The sequence below is a fragment of the Erpetoichthys calabaricus genome, chromosome 1, assembly GCF_900747795.2.
Source record: "Erpetoichthys calabaricus chromosome 1, fErpCal1.3, whole genome shotgun sequence".
Lineage (NCBI taxonomy): Eukaryota > Metazoa > Chordata > Cladistia > Polypteriformes > Polypteridae > Erpetoichthys > Erpetoichthys calabaricus.
The window spans coordinates 130,047,885-130,068,183 of NC_041394.2; the positions used below are offsets into that span (position 1 = coordinate 130,047,885).

The window sequence follows — 20,299 nt, forward strand, 5'->3', positions numbered from 1 at the left end:
TTCATTGGCTAACTAAAAAGATTACAATATGCAAGCTTTTGAGGCAACTCGGGCCCCTTCTTTTACATCTTGCCTGAAGAAGAGGCCTGAGTTGCCTTGAAAACTTGCCTATTGTAATCTTTTTAGTTAGCCAATGAAAGGTGTCATTTTGTTTGATGACTTTGTTCTTATAAACTTGCTCATGTAGCTATCCACTTGACCCCACAATTCACAAGTACTCTATATTGGGAATGCTGAGTAGTTCATGTATATATTAGATTTCACTCAGTGATTGGTAATCTAACAGCAAGTTTTGAAAATTTGACTTTTATTTCTGTTTAATTCAATGCTCAGTAAGAGTTGTTTTAGGCAAACTATGGAGAGCCATCTCAGAGCACTACACATTTGCTAATCAATACCATTTCACAAAGATCTGTATTCATAAAACACAGAGTCTTAGCATGTGTTGTAACCTACTAATGGTAGCACATTGGGATTTTAAATTAACCTACTGCTTTTTGCTCTTTCAGAAATCAGCCATCAGTGAATCAGCTGGGGTGTGGCCTCCCACATGACAATCTTTGGAGTACAAAGACGACTAGCAACAAGGATCCACCCCTTATTGGTTTGTCTTTTTTTTCTGCTGTTTATTTACTAAACATCTCTAAGTGGGTCCAGGATATCAGCTTTTATGCTTCCCGTCTTTGAAAGCAGCTGTCAGAGAGTCTCCAACAGCTTTACTCCTCATGTGTCTCACACTTCTTCTTTCAATTATGTCAAAGCCAAACTGACCAATCACACCAAAGCCAAACTGACCAGTCAGCTTACAGAGACTGGACACGCACATGGACCTTAGTGTTTTATTACAAAGCAGATATCATCATCCTGGCAATGCTGTTTAGAGTTTGGTCATTGCAATTTTATATCTATCTGTTATGAATTTTATGACTGCAAAGCTGACAGTATTTAAAAGTGTCCAGGAGAAGTATTTACAAAAAAATGATAAGGGATTAAAACTGAAAAAAATCAAAAAAAGGCAGTGTGACAGGCCAAAAACAAAGTGATAACAAAAGTTATTTTTTGAATCAATATTTGAAAAGGGTTTTTCTTCTGCAGCTTAGATAGAAAAGGGTTGGCCAGCAAGACCTTTTATGCCGTCATGGCACAATCAGGGTAATGAACCTCAATGACAAGCTCATGACAACTGCATGTGCCAAATGATTGCAAATATACGTGACCCTAAAACAGTCAAAAGGCCCAAAAAATAACGAAAAACAATTTCAGATATTGACACAAATTATTTGAAAATTCCCAGAAGTAATATAACTCGTAACAATAAATGGCTAGCCTTAAAAATATTCTGTATCTTTCCCTTTGCCTCTAAATAGTTTTTTTTTCAATACAGTTTTTTTCAGAATTCCTATCTTGCATTAATTAATTTATTGGACATCATTATAATTATGATAAAATATACTTGGATTCCATCTTGGATTTCAAAGGACACCTCTATTTTGGAGATATATTACTAGTGGCTGCCGCAACGTCGCTAGGATTAAATGTCTGGGAGTGAGTGGGGCAAGAAACTGTGTGCACGATGGCATCAAGCATTTCTGGGTTATACAAGGTTGTGAATTAAAAATAAAGTACGTTATTGTGTTTATCCTTCATTTTGAACCTCCATGTAAAGAATATTGTGCTTTGAAATTTGACTGCTAACTGTTTTAGGTTAGAAGAAAGTTAGGACTCATTTTTTTTGGTTTAGGGACTTGACTTATTTTATCGATCAGATCTCATATTCTGATTTCTTTATTAAAGGAATACAGCACCAAAAAATTATTTTTTATATACAGGGTATATGTTACTTACAATATGTGTTTTGTAGTGAGGACCGAGAATGAAAATAAAGTTTATGATAAAACACAAACCAGTTATTCTGGACAGACAATTAATTATTCTTCACTAATGATTGAGTGGAAGGAACTTGAATTACTTTTCCTGATTATGATGTGTACAGATTTTTCTTGAAGTATCTATTTAGTAATATTTTAGCAAAAAACTATATATGTGTTTTGCATGTTGTGAGCACAAGACTGGATAACTAACGTGGATTATACAACATGAGTGACATTAATTTTTTTTTTCACCATGATTGTTTTAATATTGTTTGCCATTGTACAGGATTGATTACCTTTGGCTTGTCTTGTATCATAAACTTTTTCCATGAAAGCATAAGATTGTATGTTCTGTATACAACCCTATACCTGTGTACTACAGTTTTCACACCAGTGCCATCTTAAAGCTCCGAGTAAGTATTACAATTCTACATCCTTTGACAGAGCTGGACCAAAGTTTGAATAGTTGCTCTCTAGGACCATACAGACATGTTGGACTACTTTGGAAGCCAAAATTATGACCCTAGGAGTCCCATCGTTTTTTTTTCCTGTGTGCTGTTCCTATCTACTGTAATATAAAAAGGAGAATCTTGCAATTTTGCAGGGGAAGCCATTGGGTAAGCCTTGATCGACACTGAAAGTGCAGCACAGTGCAGCACAGAGGAGAATCAAATGGTCAAAACCAGATTGCCAACAGCAGACTCAGTTATGACACCCATAGTATATCGTTGTCATGTAATGAAGTTGGAATTGACAAGTTCTTTGCGAGTCTGGTTGTCACTATAGCAGCACAACTACTGCAAAGTCCATCTGTCATCAGCAGAGCAGGAATTGGAGTAGCATAAATCTTAATCGAAAATGAGTAACCATACTTAATATAAAGAGTCTACTGCACAATTATACATCAGGTTTATAAATACAGTTGTATAGATCAATTTCTCTTCTAGTTATGTATTATTTTTGAGAAGGTAATAAACTAGCACCTATTTAATACAATAAATCTTTACTGGGATGTGTTTTAATTGTTGGTTTAATTATCTCATACTTTATTTAGTTTATAGAACTTTTGTCATGCTCTCCTTTTTGTAATTTTTATACTGTATAGACCATTGATTATTACAGACATGGACAAATTTGTTTGTACCCCTCCATGAAAAAAAGTACCCACAATTTTCTCTGAAATAACTTGAAATTGACAAAAGTATTTGACACCATTGTTGTTTATTCTGTATTTCTGTAACACACATGAAAAAGGCATGGAAAAATTATAGGACCCTTGACCTAATACTTTGTTGCACAACCTTTAGAGGTCAATTACTGCAAACAAGTGAGTCCTATAGCTCTCATTGAGAATTCTGAACCTGTCATCAGGTAGTTTGGCCTACTCTTCCCGAGCAAATTGCTCCAGCTCTGTCAGGTTTGAAGGGTGCCATCTCCAGGCTTCATGTTTCAGTTTTTTTCTATAGATGGATGTTTGATAGGATTCAAATCGGGGCTCATTGAAGGTCACTTCAGAATAGTCCAATGTTTTGTTAGCTATTCTTGGGTGCTTTTAGCTGTGTGTTTTGGAGCCTGCAACCGAGACAAAGCTTGACATTGGACACTGTGTTTTGCTCCAGAATGTCTTGATAGTCTTGAGATTTCATTGTTTTTAGCATAGACTCAAGGCTCCCCATGCCAGATGCATTAAAGCAGCCCGAAAAATAACCAAGCCTCCTCCATGTTTCACAGTAGGTATTGTGTTATTTTCATTGAAAGCTTAATTTTTCCTCTGTGGACATAGAACTCATGTGACTTGCCTAAAAGCTCCAGTTTTGTCTAATCTGTCCAAAAGGAAATTCTCCCAGAAGCATTGTGACTTGTCAATATGCATTTCAGCAGATTCCAGTCTGGCTTTTTTTATGTCTTTCTTTTAACATTGGGTCACTGTCTCTCAAAAAGTGACGAATGGTGCAATCAGACACTGATAGACCTTGAACTTTGAGCTCAGCTTGTATCTCTTTGGAAGTTGTCCTTGAATTTTTGTCTACCTTTCTCATTATCCTTGTGCCCATTCTGGGGTCGGTTTTCCTCTCTGAGCTGAATTCAGTGAGGTTGGCTACAGTTCCATGGTCCCTAAATTTCTGAAAGTATTTGCAACTGTTATCACAGAAACATCAAGCTGCTTGGAGATGTTCTTATAGCCTTTGCCTTGATACAGTATGTGTGTCTATAATTTCCTGTCTGACCTCCTCAGACAACTCTCTCCTTTGCTTTCTCTGGTCCATATTAAGTGTGGATCCTACCAGATCCTACCGGGAGCCTCCAGAACCCGCCATTTGCCACCCCTGTCTTAGAAAGAACAGAAAAACAACAGTTTTCGAAATGTGTGCTGTGGCAGAATCAGAGCAGCAACAAGCCATAGAATTAAATAACGGGTTTAATTAACAGCAAGAATTGGCTTCTCATTAAGAAAGTGATTGGAGTGAAATTGGTTGGAGTTTGAAGCCACAGTTTAGCTGGTCATCTGTTAGCTCGTTTCACATCTCATTTCTGCTTGGCTGTCATTTAATTAAGAAAGGAATCGATTCAGAGGACTGAACTCTTCTAACAGGGCTATTAAAGTGATGGGGAAAAAGTTAATTAGCAGTGAAAACTGGTCACTGATTAGGAAAAGGGTTAGAATGAAAACCTGTAGCCACTGTGGCACTCCAGGTCTGGAGTTCGCCACCCCTGGACTAGGTTGTAATGGACAATTAAGCCACAACATCAAGGTAAAACGCAAACAACCTTGCCTTGAACAGGGCACTCTTTGTGATGTTCCAGGTTGGCTCCATGCTCCCTGGTTACTTCTGGGAGCCTCTTGAACCATTAGTCATGAACTGAGATGAACCAGGCAAATGAGGACACACACAGTCAGCAAGGGGATAGTGCAAAACTGTCATGTTCTTTTACTAAAACAGTCAAAACTGTTCAAAAAAGCAATGCAGTGTTAAAACCAGAGCTTCAATAAATAAATAATCCATAAAACCAAAGTGTTCCGTGGAGGGTAAAATCCAACTAAATTATCCAATAAAAACAAGGTTAAAATCACAGGCAGGTTCTTCTTCTAAAAGCAGAGATGAGCCCCAGTGCTTCTCTCTAAAATCTGGTATCTCCTCAGCTTATCCTATCAGGACCTTGCAGCATGAGGAGACACCTGCCGCCAGGTGCAGTCATCCATTAAATTCCGAGTTTGTGTTCCTACTGCAAGTCCGTCTTCACCCAAAGGACTCTCCTTCGAACCATATACATGTCTCCCTCACCCAGTCTGTTTATGTCAAGAGGGAAATGGCATACAATGGGGCCTCTCCCACTCCTCTCTGTAGTTGTTTTAAGGATCGACCCTTCTCCAGACCCACACTCGAGCATAGGTCTGCCACTCACTCTATTAGGGGCATACTCCCAACCACCTGCCTCCGTTCTAATCACATGGACTCCTCACCAGTCCTGCCTCTTTCACCTTCAGTAACCTTTGTATTCTCTTGGGTATGTGTGACAGTGTAGGTCCAGCTGCATGCTCCCTCTTCTAGATTTGGGAGCTCTCAAACCTAACACCATCTGTAATGTTAATGAGTGAACTGCCAGATTGGGACAAATCAAAGAAATGGTGCAAAAGGTGAACAAGTGCTTTTATTAAAAACAATAAAAAAAAATTAACAGTGTTCAAAGTACAGTGCTTTAAAAACGTCCACAATAAATAAATAATCCATTAAAACAGGGTGAATAAAAGTGGAGGTTAAAAAATCCAAAATAAATAAATCCTTTAAAACGATGGTTTAAAACAACAGGCTAGAAGCAGTCTCTTTTTTTAAAACCTGGTGCCTTCACCTTTCATCGGGCCTGGCAGCAGAGGAGTCACCCCTTTCAGCAGGTGTGGCTGCCTTAAAAACTGGTCCAGTAGCCTTCCATTCCATAGCTCTGTACAACTCTCATGCCAGACTGAGACTTGGGTTCCCCAACAACCAGGGCACTCACGTTGGGACTCTCCCTCCCAAGCCTCCTCGTCTCCTGCTGCCTTTCGTGGTGAGCCGTCCTCAATCCTCGTCACTCCTGCTCCTCTGAATAACTCAGCAGGAGTGATCCAATCCATCCACCCCTGAGTGCTGGCCAAACACCCTGCCAAGGCTCTTTTCCCAGCTGCCTGCCATTACTGCAGTGAGCCAACTCTCGCTCGCTCCAGCATTGGCTCTTTTGCCTTCTGCCTTCTCTCACCTCTCACCTCCATTCTCTGGATCGCTTTCTTTTCTCTCTGCATCCATGCTTCTTTTATAATGGAGATGTGGCACAGATGTGGCAATCAGCATCTCCTGGCATCAATTATGGACACAAGTGATCCCGCACCTGTGCACTTCAGTGTGGAAACGCCCCGTCCGCATCGTGCCCTGGAACTGCTCTGGCCACGCTACTACATCCCCTCCATTAGCTGCTAGTGTGGCGATTATTTATTTAAAAAAAAACTGGCCATTCATTTAGCGCCACGGACCTGCTATACCACAGTCTGATCTGACTTTGTTCTCCTTGATCTGATCTCCTTCTTCCCTTTCTCTACCGTGAAGGCTCCCTTTAAAACTGCCAGAGTGGGTGCAGGTGCAGTCAATCGCTTACTCTGAGGTGTGAATGAGGCACCTGACTGATTCAGTCATATTTGCACATAAATGTGTAATCAGCCAAACATCCCAATCCTGCCCAGTTCAGAGCACCAGGGTACCAGATTATTTATGTGAAACCATGCTTCGCCACGGACCTCTTATCACACACTCACACATATTCATTCTTGTCCTGACAATTTAGAAAAGTATCTCCATGTCTTTTTTTATCCAATGGTTTTTACTGATCTCTCATAGTTTCCTCTGCTATATACATTATATCTTTTATACTACAGTACACTGAAAATACAACAGGGTCCTATTCTATTACCATGAATGCTGAAATACTGTAAGTCTGGAATACCGAAAGATCCCTCATGTTTTTGAGGTTGTGTTCATGACCAAAGTCAAGTATTTCTTGGAGGACATGTGCTGGACAGTTGCACAATGGGAGTTAGATCTTTAATAATGGTCAGTCATTTATTTCACAGGAGATTTTTAAAGAGAAAGTCTTTGAGAACTAGCTACATATTTTTTGAAAAGCATTTGTGAAAGAAATTGTGAAAATAAATTAGAATATTTGATGTACTTAAATTGTTTATAATATGTTGGAGTCTCTCTTCCTCCATTAGATCATTTTAAATGGTAAAGGTCAAAGAGATGTTGCCAAATAAGCAGTCAGTCAGTCAGTCAGTCATTGTCCAACCCGCTATAACCTAACACAGGGTCATGGGGGTCTGCTGGAACCAGTCCCAGCCAACACAAGGCACAAGGCAGGAACAAACCCCCGGGCGGGGCGCCAGCCCACCACAGGGCACACACACACACACACACACCAACACACCAAGCACACACTAGGGACAAATTAGAATCGCCAATGCACCTAACCTGAACATCTTTGGACTGTGGGAGGAAACCAGAGCACCCGGAGGAAACCCACGCAGACACGGGGAGAACATGCAAACTCCACACAGGGAGGACCTGGGGAGTGAACCCAGCGCCACTGCGCCACCATGCTGCCCTGCCAAATAAGCAGTCTTGTTTTAATTATTCATCCAAGGATTTTTTCTCCAGCATTTTTATGAAATAAATGGTTAGAACTGGGAAAGAATCTTCTACTAACATTATGAAAAAATGAGTAATGTTTCCTTTAGTGAAGCCAATTATATGCACCATATGTTTAATTTTGCTTCATGTGATCTCTCCACAGATATCTCAAGTGTCTCAACGAAGACCATGGAGTTTCCACCGAAAAGAGATGAGAGAAAGGTAAGGTAACCTGTTGGAAATGCTTTTGTTAAGGTATGCATTTCATTATTCAATTTAGATATTTGCTTCAATGAGATGTGCTGAAAGGGAGAGAATTTTTGTGTGTCAAAATTTTTAATAAATAGCTAAGTGTGCCAAAGTTGGTTTATTGTATTTATTTTAGTCAAATGTAATCATTCTCTATAACTGAGATCAGGTCTAACAGGTCACATAAGCACCTACTGTACAGATTCTGAGATTAATTATATTTTGTTTCTACTTTTTGGAATAAGAGTAAAATCACTTACGTTAGTGGTGTCAAACTAAGTTTAATTGAGGGACAAAAATAACACTTTATGTAACCAATGGTGCCTGGAATACACCATCAAACAACTACTGCCTCATTGCTTTTATAAACAAGGTACCTCTTTGCTCTTCACAGTCGTATATTCTACTTTGTGTATCTCTTGAAACTGTCTTCCCTATTATTCAGCAATTCATTTCTTGGACATTACAGTGAGAAAGGAAATCTACTAGCAACCCTGTAAACAAAATCATCACTGATATATATATATATATATATATATATATATATATATATATATATATATATATATATATATATATATATATATATATATATACAATATACAATAATTAAAGTCTGCATGTCTCAACCCAACTGTTGGAGCAGGGATGCGGTTAGTAGTCATGGCTGACCAGGACCATTAATGACCACAAAAAGCAGGCAGAGATTTGTTGTAAAAAAAAAAAAAATTATAACAATCTTTGGTAGATCTTGGACAAGGTGCAAAGCTACACACAGTTTAGAAAAGAAACCCAGAAACACTAAACCTGTGTCTCAAAATAAAAAAAGATCCCAAATGCAAACAAAGTTGCCAAAATTTGATAAAATAACAAGGCTACCCCTTTTGTAAACCCCAAAGGTACTAAATGCCTTGTAAAATATTGACAAAGATAAAAAACAAAAACAGTCCAGACTCTGGTACAGCCTGAAAACAAAAATAAAGCTCCTCTTTAAATAAAGAAGAAAACAATAGCCCACACTGGCTTATAGGAGGTTAATTTACAGTATCTCTGCTAGCAGCAATTCGCTGAGCCACACAGCTACTCTTCCAATTATACTCACATTCTCTTGCTAAAAACCACCTCTCCAGAGTGCGGACAATCAATATCCTCCTCTCGTCATCCCGGGGCTTAAATAGCAGAGAGCTTTCCAACTCTCAAAGTCTTCCCACTATGGAGACACAAATGAATGTTTCAGGAAGGGGGTTAACGCCACCTAAAACAAGACACAACGCTAATCAAAAAGAAATGTTTAAATCAGCTAGTCTAACTTAAAACTATAAACTTATACAAACAAAACCAAAAACTGCACTGCTGCCATTCTTGCAGGTACCATAGTCAAAGGAAACTTCACACCCGCCTGTGCTCATTATTCTACATTCCCACTCAAACGTGCATGCATCACCTTGGTGTGCAATATTCAAAATTGCGAAATAATCTTGTATGTGTATTACAACTTGCAAGTAGCGACCTTGAAACAAGGCGTAGAACAAAACCTACCTAAGTCATTTTTTTTCTGTAAATGGCTAGCACTTCTAATCCCTAAGGGTCACCATTAGTGTATGAAAGTGGGCAAACACGCACACCGTGTAGCATATCCTGGCTGTTACTTATGCAGTGTTTTAGTGAGGCTTTCAAGTGAGAGTTTGGACACAAGCAAAAATTTGTAGTTAAAGCAAATGTGCATCACAATCAGATGGCACTTGACCATATTAAAAAAATGGATATAAACACACTAGTGATGGAGCACACAGACCACATTCAACGTTGATCACAAACTGATAGCTTCTACATTTGACATGAGTTGAAATGCAAAGGCATCTTCTAGTCCACATACTGCAATCAAGTTAGCAAAAAAGAGAAAAAAGCTGTTTAGAGCAATGACATCAGTCAAGTATGCAGCAAAAGAGTGTGACGATGCGGGTTCTGCTCCAGGCTCCCGTCTCCAGTTTGGGACCTCCTGCACCCGAAACCATTGGTAATGTAATGGATGAGCTGGACAATGAAGACAACAACAACGAAGCAAGGGGAGGGGATGGTACAAAATGTGCAAAGTGGTTTTATTTAAAACAAAGCCAAAAATAAGTGCAGTGCATAAAGTTCAATAAATAAATAATCAGTTAAAAACAAGTGAAAAATGTGGAGGTTAAAATCCAATAAATCCAGTTAAAAACGGGGTTAAAACAATGGCTGAAAGCGGTCCTTTTAAAAAACAAAGCCCGGTGCCTTCTTTCTACTGGCAACTCCCCTGCTTCTCCCATCCAGGCAATGCCCCGGGGGAGTCACCCTACCTGCAGCTGACCTTCTCTGCCTTCTGCTGGTCTGTTCGCCTTTCCAATCCCTGGCTCTGGTAGGCTCCACCAGTCCGTGACTTGGGCTTCCCCAGCGACCAGGGCGCTCACGCTGGGGCTTTCACTTCCCAAGTCCCAGACTCCCGCAGCCATAAAACGGTGAGTCATTCTCCTTCTGGTCACTCCTGCTCCTCAATAAATGCTCAGCAGGAGCGACCACTACTGACTGCCCCAGATGCCAGCCGAACACCCTACTAGGGCTCGCTGCTCAGCTGCCTTTTGCTCTCGACAGCAGGCATACATTCGCTCACTCGCGCACCAGTTCCTTCACTTCCAACATTTCTCTCTCTTAACCTCCGTTCACTTTTTTTGTCTCAGTCCTTTAACTTCTTCTTTCCTCCCTTCTGCCACGCGCTTCTCCTATACATTACGGGGACGTGGCTCAGGTGTGGCAATTAGCAGCTCCCGGCTTCAATTACGGATGTGGACGATTCCTCACCTGTGCACATAAGCAAGGAAACGCCCGCCTCATGTAGCATCCGGGAACCGCTCTGGGGATCCTTGAGGAAACTAAAGGTCATCATAGGCTGTATGTATCATGTTCTGAAAATTGACAAAACAGGCTGTTTTAAAAAGTACCAAGGGTGAGATTGGCCCCACAGGTCCTGAGTTTGACACCACTGACGTAAGTCATCACATGTTTTGGAGCTACTAATTCTAATTCTTCTCACTAATTTCTTGTTTCCATACACTGAAAATGAGTTTTTAAACCAAATGTAATTCTCACAGGGCTAATGTGACACAGATTTGAAGGGTAAGAAGAGTAAGATGCTAATGCTCTGTCTCTTCTCATGTGTGTCTACAGATGAAAGCAGCCCGAGCCAAATTTGATTTTCTTGCCCAATCACCAAAGTAAGTACACACCGCTAAACTGGTAGTGGCATTTAATAAGTGTATGAAACCAAAGGGTATGTGCTGTAAAAAAAAAAAAAGTTAAAGCCATAATTACTCTGTGCAAATGAACACTAATTGGGGACCCTTTAAGAAATACTTAACCTTATCAAAGAAATATAGGTAAGGTTAGTGCCAGCTACAACACACAAATAATTGTACTGTATATATATTTAGGTCTAGATACACAGCCCTGCAGTGCCATGTGACACTTTGGCATGCTTTAAATGTTAACTTGTTTTAGAAAAACTAGGCTAACAGCAGCTGATGAGCACTGGTGGAATGAGTGGCTAATTACCTTTAAAACGCTTTTTCGCTTTTTCAGATTACCTCACGGTCTCTGCCTCTGCTCCATTCAGTATTAGAACAGAGAATCATTAACTGCTAGAATGTTGCTGAGTGGGAAGACGGAGCAGAAGAGCACAAAGGATTTTTTATAACCATAATTATGCTGAAGGGGCAGGTTCACAATAAAGGGGTACAAAGTAGGGGAGTACAGCTGAGGGGAGAAAGATCCACTAGCTGTTAGGTTATGTTTATAATGAGAGGACAGACTGGAGGCAGATGGGTAATTACTATTGGAATTAGGCTGAGAAACAGGTTCATGTGGAGTGTACAATATGGATATGACTGTCTATGACCAGGCCTTTCTCTTTGCCTTTCCATGGTTTTTCCATATACACACAGTTGTGTAATCATGGACCAAGTCTGCAGCCATAGTTTTCTTAACCTGAGCACCATAAACTTTTCTTATTTTTTCTTACAGGGAGCTGACTCTCCGAAAGGGAGATGTGGTGTATATCCACAGGCAGGTGGATGCTAATTGGCTGGAAGGGGAGCATCATGGGATGGTGGGAATCTTCCCAGAGAGTTATGTTGAGGTTCGTAGACATGATAATAATAATAATACATTTTATTTATATGGCAACTTTGTATTAAATAGAGTTTCAACAACAGTTGAATATAGAAACGGTCATTGTCTACCTTTTTCACCTCTGACTGTAGAATTTAATTTGATCTGTTGAGTAGCAGATTCTTGATTTGTCATGGTGATATGGTGTACTGTGTACGCTTTTGACATCCAAGGAACTAAAAATGTAATTCTACTAAATTCAATTTGGAAAAAAAAATAAATTTATGATAAACTTTAAAGATCACAATGTATCTAATGCAGTGTTTTGCTGCTGGGTTTGTATGAAAGCAGGTCATATCATGTCATTTCCTAACCTGCTTAATCCAGACCAAGGCTTATTTGCTTAGCAGAGGCTTTTATCCAAAGGGACTTACAAAAAAAAAAGTTCAAAATAATCAAGTGAACATCAGTCTGGGGGACTGCATGGAAACAAGTGTTACAGAACAAGAGTACAACATTGATCCTCACTAGTGAAGAACTCAGAAACAAAATGCAAGCTAATTCCAATTCCTTTGTCACAAAAAGCTAACCAGTTTAGAAAGAAATTCACCAAACAGGAGAGTCTTCCAGCATTTCTTAAACACATTGAGGTAGTCAGAATTTCAGATGGAGGCAAGCAGCTCATTCCAACTGCTAATACATGAACAGAGTCTGGATTGAGATTTGGTACTCCACAGAGTACCATCATCATCATCAGCAGCATCACCAGACATCATTCATCAGCAGACCTCACAAGCATCCTCATATGTATAGAAGCTGACCGGTTGACCATTTTGTAGGTAAGCATTAGGGATTTGAACATAAGATGTGCCACTACAGGGAAAAGGAATGTGAAAAGGAAGTGATCCCTACTCCTTTTCATCTTCTTGAGAAATCCAATACTGTAAAGTGATAATTGAGGAAGGAGTGCCCTCCTGTGTTAGATCATGGCATTACAGTGCAAAAAAAAATAAATAAATAAATCTGCCTCCTTTGCTTTTGTAGATAATTCCTGCTTCTGAGAAGCCAACGCCTATCAAACTACCCACCCTGCAAGTGCTGGAGTATGGAGAGGCGATTGCTCTCTTTAACTTCAAGGGAGATCTGCCAGTGGAGATGTCTTTTCGCAAGGTCAGGTTTTTTACTTGTTCGGTTTACTGTACCTTTAACTCTGCATTGGAGATGGTCTGTGCTAAATTTCAAAGACAGTGAATTATATAATTCCAACATCAGATATTAGTAGTTCACAGTACCTCGTGTTCATTTTGGGGTGTTGTTTTTCCAGAAGGTTAGTTGCTTCACGGTGTAAAACTGGAAATTAATTAGTGCCAGATCTGTCAGACTTTTTAGCTTTGACACTTTGCCCAATTTGAATTGGGTGTTAAATTCCCCATAATTTTACCAAATCTATTTGTAGTGATGGTTCTTTGTCAGCTTACAAAACATCACTGTAATCCTCTTTTGGCAGATGCCAAGGCCTACAGCTATATACTATATCTGCAGTTTCTCATCCAACCAGTTCTCAGTACCTGATCTTAAAAGAGCCTTGCCGCCTGATCCTCTTAAACCTCACAGTCTCTTTGAAATGTTACCCAGTCATATCTCAGGGACTTGGGTTTTTTCCTGAACTTCCTACAGAATTATCTTGTCAGATCACAGAGGATTTCACTTTTGTTTAGTTGACACCTAATCCTGATCTTCCTACTGGCTCTGAAAATGTCTACATTAGACCTTATGTAAAACGAAAGTACATACTGTATTTAGTATGTAATGCTCCAACTTCTTAATTAGGTTTATGATGCTGGTTATCTGTCACCTAATAGAATTTGCTGTTTACTTCTACAAGAAAATTTGAACTGAAAGAATTGTTCATCCTTCATTCCGGTGCTGACTTAGAAAAATGTTGTCATTTTTATAATTACTTTCATTTTTATTTCCTAGGGGGAACAAATTTGTCTGATTCGCCGTGTTGATGACAACTGGCTAGATGGGAAGATTTCTGGCACTTCAAGACAGGGCATCTTTCCTGCTAGCTATGTAAAGATTGTTAAGATGCCAGTTACCAAAAGCTGTGATGACTACCCTTTGTCACCTACGGCTATCCAGCCAGTCTCTACCTCGCTCAGTCCTCATCAACTCACCCCATCTATCCCCCTACAATCCCCAACCCTTCGCTCTCCATCTCTTCCTAGCCCTCCCGCCTCTTGGAATATTTCAGAGTCCCCAACCTCCATACCTTTGACTAATCATCTCCCTCAGTCTTGCTCCAGTCCCGGTTTTCTCAAATCACCTACGTCAAAGTTTCCTCCTCCTCCTGACCAACAAGTAAATCACCTTGCCTCTGGTCCACCCAGATCTTCTTTGCACTCAATTTCAATACAATCAACATTGCCTCAAACATCGACTGCTTTGACTGGTAGCCAACCCAGGCCTACAGCACAGGTAACCAATCACAACTCTTCTTCCAACCAGAGGACAGGCCCACCAATATCAGGACAACAATTTTTATCCAAGCAAGAGACTACAATCCCCCAGGTCAAAACTACGTTGCCAGAAAATGTAAAATCACAACAGGGGTCAATATCTCCTTCATCACTTGCTTCTCAACAACCTACAGTTCCAACCCAGGTGGGTGACCAATAGTGAGATATGAAAACAATATTAAAATTGAATTATATTGATGCCATAATGTAAGAAAAAACTCTCAGACTTCTTAAATGAGCATAGGAGTTCAATTGCAGTATACTTAAAATGCATTTTCATTGGAATGGGTTCATTCTGGAGTCTCACAGAAGGCCATTAATCGTCAATCTCTAGCATAGTTTGGCTCTTTGAACATATTAGATAGAATGTTTTTCAATAAGTTTCTTAGGTATAAATGGCATGAATACCACAAGAAGGTTTTAGGGATCATTCAAACGTCTTAGAATTACTCCCTAAATAAGGTTTTAACACCATGGTAATATTAGCAAGATAAATCCTGATAATGTAAAGGTGATATTAAATCAGCAAAAATGAGGGCTTCTCTGGACATTATTGTTGACTGTGGATTAATCAATAGGTGTGATGAAAGCATGCTGATCAAAAGATAGTGGTGTTGTAGCACTTTTAGGTATTGAAAAGTCTTGTTCGCGCCTCATACAGCATTGTATAACCACTAGAGGACACTCAGCAAACCAGAGGAGAGGACAATAGAGATATAAATTTAAAACAGCAGTCCTGAATGTTTTTAGAATTTGACGAAATTATAGCTTAGGGTTTAAACTGTTTCATTTTTAGATTCTGCCTCTTTTAGATCTGACAACAAATCTGAGTTTGGATGTGGGAGCTGGGGGATAGCAGAAGATGCTGTCCTCCATGTTCCTTCAGACATAGAATTGAAATCTTTGCTTCTATTGGCCTCCAGGCTTCTGATTTTTTCCTGAAGAGTGAGGTTGTCAAACCTAACGTGAAGAGACTTATCTTATTAATTCTTAATTTTCTCCCCACTGTTTTCCCCACCAGCGGGAGGGTGTAGATTGATAGTAACAATACAAATGGAGAAAGCAGTTCTGTTTTTGTCTTATTTGTTTCAAGAAAATAATTGGAGATACACTCGAGATCATGAAGAGATATTTGGTGTAGAGATAAACAGGAAAGAGTGAGTTAAGGTCTTCAAGAGCAAGGGAAGCAGTTTTGGAATTGTGTGTGTTGGGTGAACAAAATTACAAGGAACCAGAGAGCTGTTTCTCTATTTATCTACTGTTCAAATTAAATCTGACTTTTATGTTATAATACATACAATATTGTGAAAGAAGTAAATCAAAGTACTCAGATGGAGCAGTAGTTCTGCTGCATAGTCATTTGTACAGAAATTGATTCCAGGCCTTCTGCACAAAAGCTGCATGTTCTATTCAAACAGTCGATGCTGTCAATTTGTCTGACAATTTCAGACTAGTCTGGTTGGAGTGACTGTGTGTGCATGAAGTGTTGCCTGCCCTGGGAGGATGTGCTACCTTTTGTGTTTATTGTTGCTAGGTAATGCTCTAGTTTTGCTTAACCTTAAGTGGGAAGAAGCTAATTTGGATGGAAGTAGTTGTGGACCAAATCACACATACATAAATGAAGTATTAATGAATGTATGATAAAAAAAATACATGAATGATTGTTAGCATCCTACCAAGTTTACTTTGAAAGTTAAACTTGTCCTGCAAAATTACCACTGTCCATGAAATGTAGCCAGCTGTCATTGAACCTTCTTTCTCTCTTAATGGATCATAAGCAGACAAAGGTGGGTTCTAACTATGGACATAGCACTAGTCCATTGGAGAATGCCTTTATACTTATTTATCTTGGAACAGTTTAGTCAGTGATGAAGTTAATGTGAAAGAATGTTCCTCCTTTTTCCTTCTTCCTCCTATCTACAGAATTTGAGAAGAAGTTTGAGGACTTGGAGGAAAGTCATGCAGTCATTTTGAGAATATGTAGACTGCACGTAGATAATGACCATACAGAGAATCAAATGCAGATTCTCGAAGTTATGTTTGTAACCAATGCTGTTGTTTTCCAACCCTGTGAGACAAGATAACTTATGATGAGTTATAATGGATATTTTATCTATCTATCTATCTATCTATCTATCTATCTATCTATCTATCTATCTATCTATCTATCTATCTATCTATCTATCTATCTATCTATCTATCTATCTATCTGTTGTGACCAAAAGGGGGTGCTACTTACACCCAAAACCCACACACAATTGGACTTGACACAGTTCCAAGTTCAAATAAAAGACCTTTTATTAATTATAATACCTTTTTTTGGTGTACAAAGTCAAAAAGCAACAATTACAAATAATAAACAGTCCTTCTCTTCTTCTTCCACCCCTACATGTCAGTGTTGCCTTCTGCCTCCTCACTCTGACTCACTGATGAAGATGAGGTGGTTTCTTTTGAGTTGGACCCATGAGTATTTCCTGTGCCACAACACTGCATGTTGGAAGCACTTCCAGGTGAAGCGGAAGCCACTCAAAGTAGGGACTTTGCTCCACTGCAGCTCCCCATGGTGGCACCCTAGTATCCCAACAGGGCTGACCATTCAGACTACAACTTCCACCATGCCCTGCAGGTATACAAATGGGAGCTCTGAGAGGGGAATAGTGATGCCCAGTGTATTAGGGAAATATATAATCCAGGAAAGTAAACATTCCCTATCCTTCCACTATGCTATCCCAACTGAGAAATGTACCAACATCTAACCTAGTCAAAATGCCTGTCCATCCATTCTCTTTCATTATGGCATGCCAGCCAGGACGGCAATCCATTTGTTATGGTACTCTATCTATCTATCTATCTATCTATCTATCTATCTATCTATCTATCTATCTATCTATCTATCTATCTATCTATCTATCTATCTATCTATCTATCTACAGTGGTGTGAAAAACTATTTGCCCCCTTCCTGATTTCTTATTCTTTTGCATGTTTGTCACACAAAATGTTTCTGATCATCAAACACATTTAACCATTAGTCAAATATAACACAAGTAAACACAAAATGCAGTTTGTAAATGGTGGTTTTTATTATTTAGGGAGAAAAAAAAATCCAAACCTACATGGCCCTGTGTGAAAAAGTAATTGCCCCCTGAACCTAGTAACTGGTTGGGCCACCCTTAGCAGCAATAACTGCAATCAAGCGTTTGCGATAACTTGCAATGAGTCTTTTACAGCGCTCTGGAGGAATTTTGGCCCACTCATCTTTGCAAAATTGTTGTAATTCAGCTTTATTTGAGGGTTTTCTAGCATGAACCGCCTTTTTAAGGTCATGCCATAGCATCTCAATTGGATTCAGGTCAGGACTTTGACTAGGCCACTCCAAAGTCTTCATTTTGTTTTTCTTCAGCCATTCAGAGGTGGATTTGCTGGTGTGTTTTGGGTCATTGTCCTGTTGCAGCACCCAAGATCGCTTCAGCTTGAGTTGACGAACAGATGGCCGGACATTCTCCTTCAGGATTTTTTGGTAGACAGTAGAATTCATGGTTCTATCTATCACAGCAAGCCTTCCAGGTCCTGAAGCAGCAAAACAACCCCAGACCATCACACTACCACCACCATATTTTACTGTTTGTATGATGTTCTTTTTCTGAAATGCTGTGTTCCTTTTACGCCAGATGTAACAGGACATTTGCCTTCCAAAAAGTTCAACTTTTGACTCATCAGTCCACAAGGTATTTTCCCAAAAGTCTTGGCAATCATTGAGATGTTTCTTAGCAAAATTGAGATGAGCCCTAATGTTCTTTTTGCTTAACAGTGGTTTGCGTCTTGGAAATCTGCCATGCAGGCCGTTTTTGCCCAGTCTCTTTCTTATGGTGGAGTCGTGAACACTGACCTTAATTGAGGCAAGTGAGGCCTGCAGTTCTTTAGACGTTGTCCTGGGGTCTTTTGTGACCTCTCGGATGAGTCGTCTCTGCGCTCTTGGGGTAATTTTGGTCGGCCGGCCACTCCTGGGAAGGTTCACCACTGTTCCATGTTTTTGCCATTTGTGGATAATGGCTCTCACTGTGGTTCGCTGGAGTCCCAAAGCTTTAGAAATGGCTTTATAACCTTTACCAGACTGATAGATCTCAATTACTTCTGTTCTCATTTGTTCCTGAATTTCTTTGGATCTTGGCATGATGTCTAGCTTTTGAGGTGCTTTTGGTCTACTTCTCTGTGTCAGGCAGCTCCTATTTAAGTGATTTCTTGATTGAAACAGGTGTGGCAGTAATCAGGCCTGGGGGTGGCTATGGAAATTGAACTCAGGTGTGATACACCACAGTTAGGTTATTTTTTAACAAGGGGGCAATTACTTTTTCACACAGGGCCATGTAGGTTTGGATTTTTTTTCTCCCTAAATAATAAAAACCATCATTTAAAAACTGCATTTTGTGTTTACTTGTGTTATATTTGACTAATGGTTAAATGTGTTTGATGATCAGAAACATTTTGTGTGACAAACATGCAAAAGAATAAGAAATCAGGAAGGGGGCAAATAGTTTTTCACACCACTGTATCTATCTATCTATCTATCTATCTATCTATCTATCTATCTATCTATCTATCTATCTATCTATCTATCTATCTGCTGTATAAAGCAATGTCATTTTTAAAATAGTCTTTCATTTTCACTGAAAAATTACTTCTCAGATCTCTATATTTTGTCAGTATGTGTGGAAAGAATGCTGCAACAAATACAATTGTAATGCAATGGTATGCATTCTGTTGTTTTGACTGTTTTATAATTTAACTATAAAATTCCTTTTTTTAAATGAGTTGAAAAGAATTATGAATGTTAACAAATTCAAGGAGAGCTATATGATCCTGCATCAGCATATTTGTTGAGTTACTGTACCTTCTGTATTAAACTTGCATGTTCACCCTTTCCTCATTGGTTTTCATTCCAAAGAGTTAAATTATGTGATGGCTCTGACTGTACAAGTGTGTTTAAGTGCATGAGTGAGTTCATCCTGGATATGTGAAATAGATACCATATTTAACCCCATCTGACATGTTAATGCACTGGGTAGAACTTCTGGCTTAGAATACCAAAGACCAGTATTGGTTAAGACCAAGTGGCTATCTGGATAGACTTTTAACATTCTCCATTTGAGTGTACCCTGAACTTGAAGAGGATCTTGTACAACACTTCTGAAACATGTTTCACATTCCTGTGTACCTTTAATGGAAAACCTGTATGAAAATCAAAGGATGGATATATGGTCGATCCTGACTGATTAGCTGTCTTCTGAATAATGGAATATGGAATATGCATCATCTCTTTAGTATTAATAGTAACATCTGAAATTATAATATGGTTAACTTATTGAGGTTAAAAAGCCATCCCTTTCAAAATATACAGTAAAATCTTCATCACTTCCAAAGATCTTTCATTCATTTATGCTCAAAAATTGAAATAAATTGAAGTAAATAATAAGTATTATTTTTGAAATACCATCTTAGTCTGAGTCCTAAATCAACACTATATCCTGTATTCCCCTTATTACCTTCATAATGTTTCTAGGCTACACTGCCCAGTTATCAATTGTAATTCATGTACTTTTCAAGTCAGTATTTAATTACCATAAAGCTCTGGGGCAGTGAGTCTGTCACCAATGTTAAACATTTATCCTTAGCTCCGATTTAAAGTTATTGCCACAAGAGGATCACAGACAGATGGAGAGTCTGTGTTGAAAAGCTGTTGTACTCAGCATGAATACACCCCCTTGAAAATTAGGATTTTCATTCATTTCTCAGTGATAACCAGAACAACTAGCAGAATTTAGACAAAACTGAGGTATGTTAAACATTTTATTAACAACATAAAAGCTTGGT

At 39.1% G+C, this 20,299-nt stretch overlaps 1 protein-coding gene across 7 annotated transcripts in view; it reads left to right on the forward strand.

The window, feature by feature from the left end:
* The window catches only part of sorbs3 (sorbin and SH3 domain containing 3), a 256,291-nt gene that overhangs the window by 214,134 nt on the left and 21,858 nt on the right, over positions 1–20,299 (forward strand). For all 7 annotated transcript variants that reach the window (XM_051919164.1, XM_028806172.2, XM_028806163.2 and 4 more), the window contains 6 exons: positions 510–604; positions 7,689–7,747; positions 10,970–11,016; positions 11,822–11,936; positions 12,953–13,078; positions 13,889–14,575. In XM_051919164.1, the coding sequence (XP_051775124.1) occupies positions 510–604; positions 7,689–7,747; positions 10,970–11,016; positions 11,822–11,936; positions 12,953–13,078; positions 13,889–14,575 (1,129 nt within the window). The remainder of the gene's footprint in view (positions 1–509; positions 605–7,688; positions 7,748–10,969; positions 11,017–11,821; positions 11,937–12,952; positions 13,079–13,888; positions 14,576–20,299) is intronic.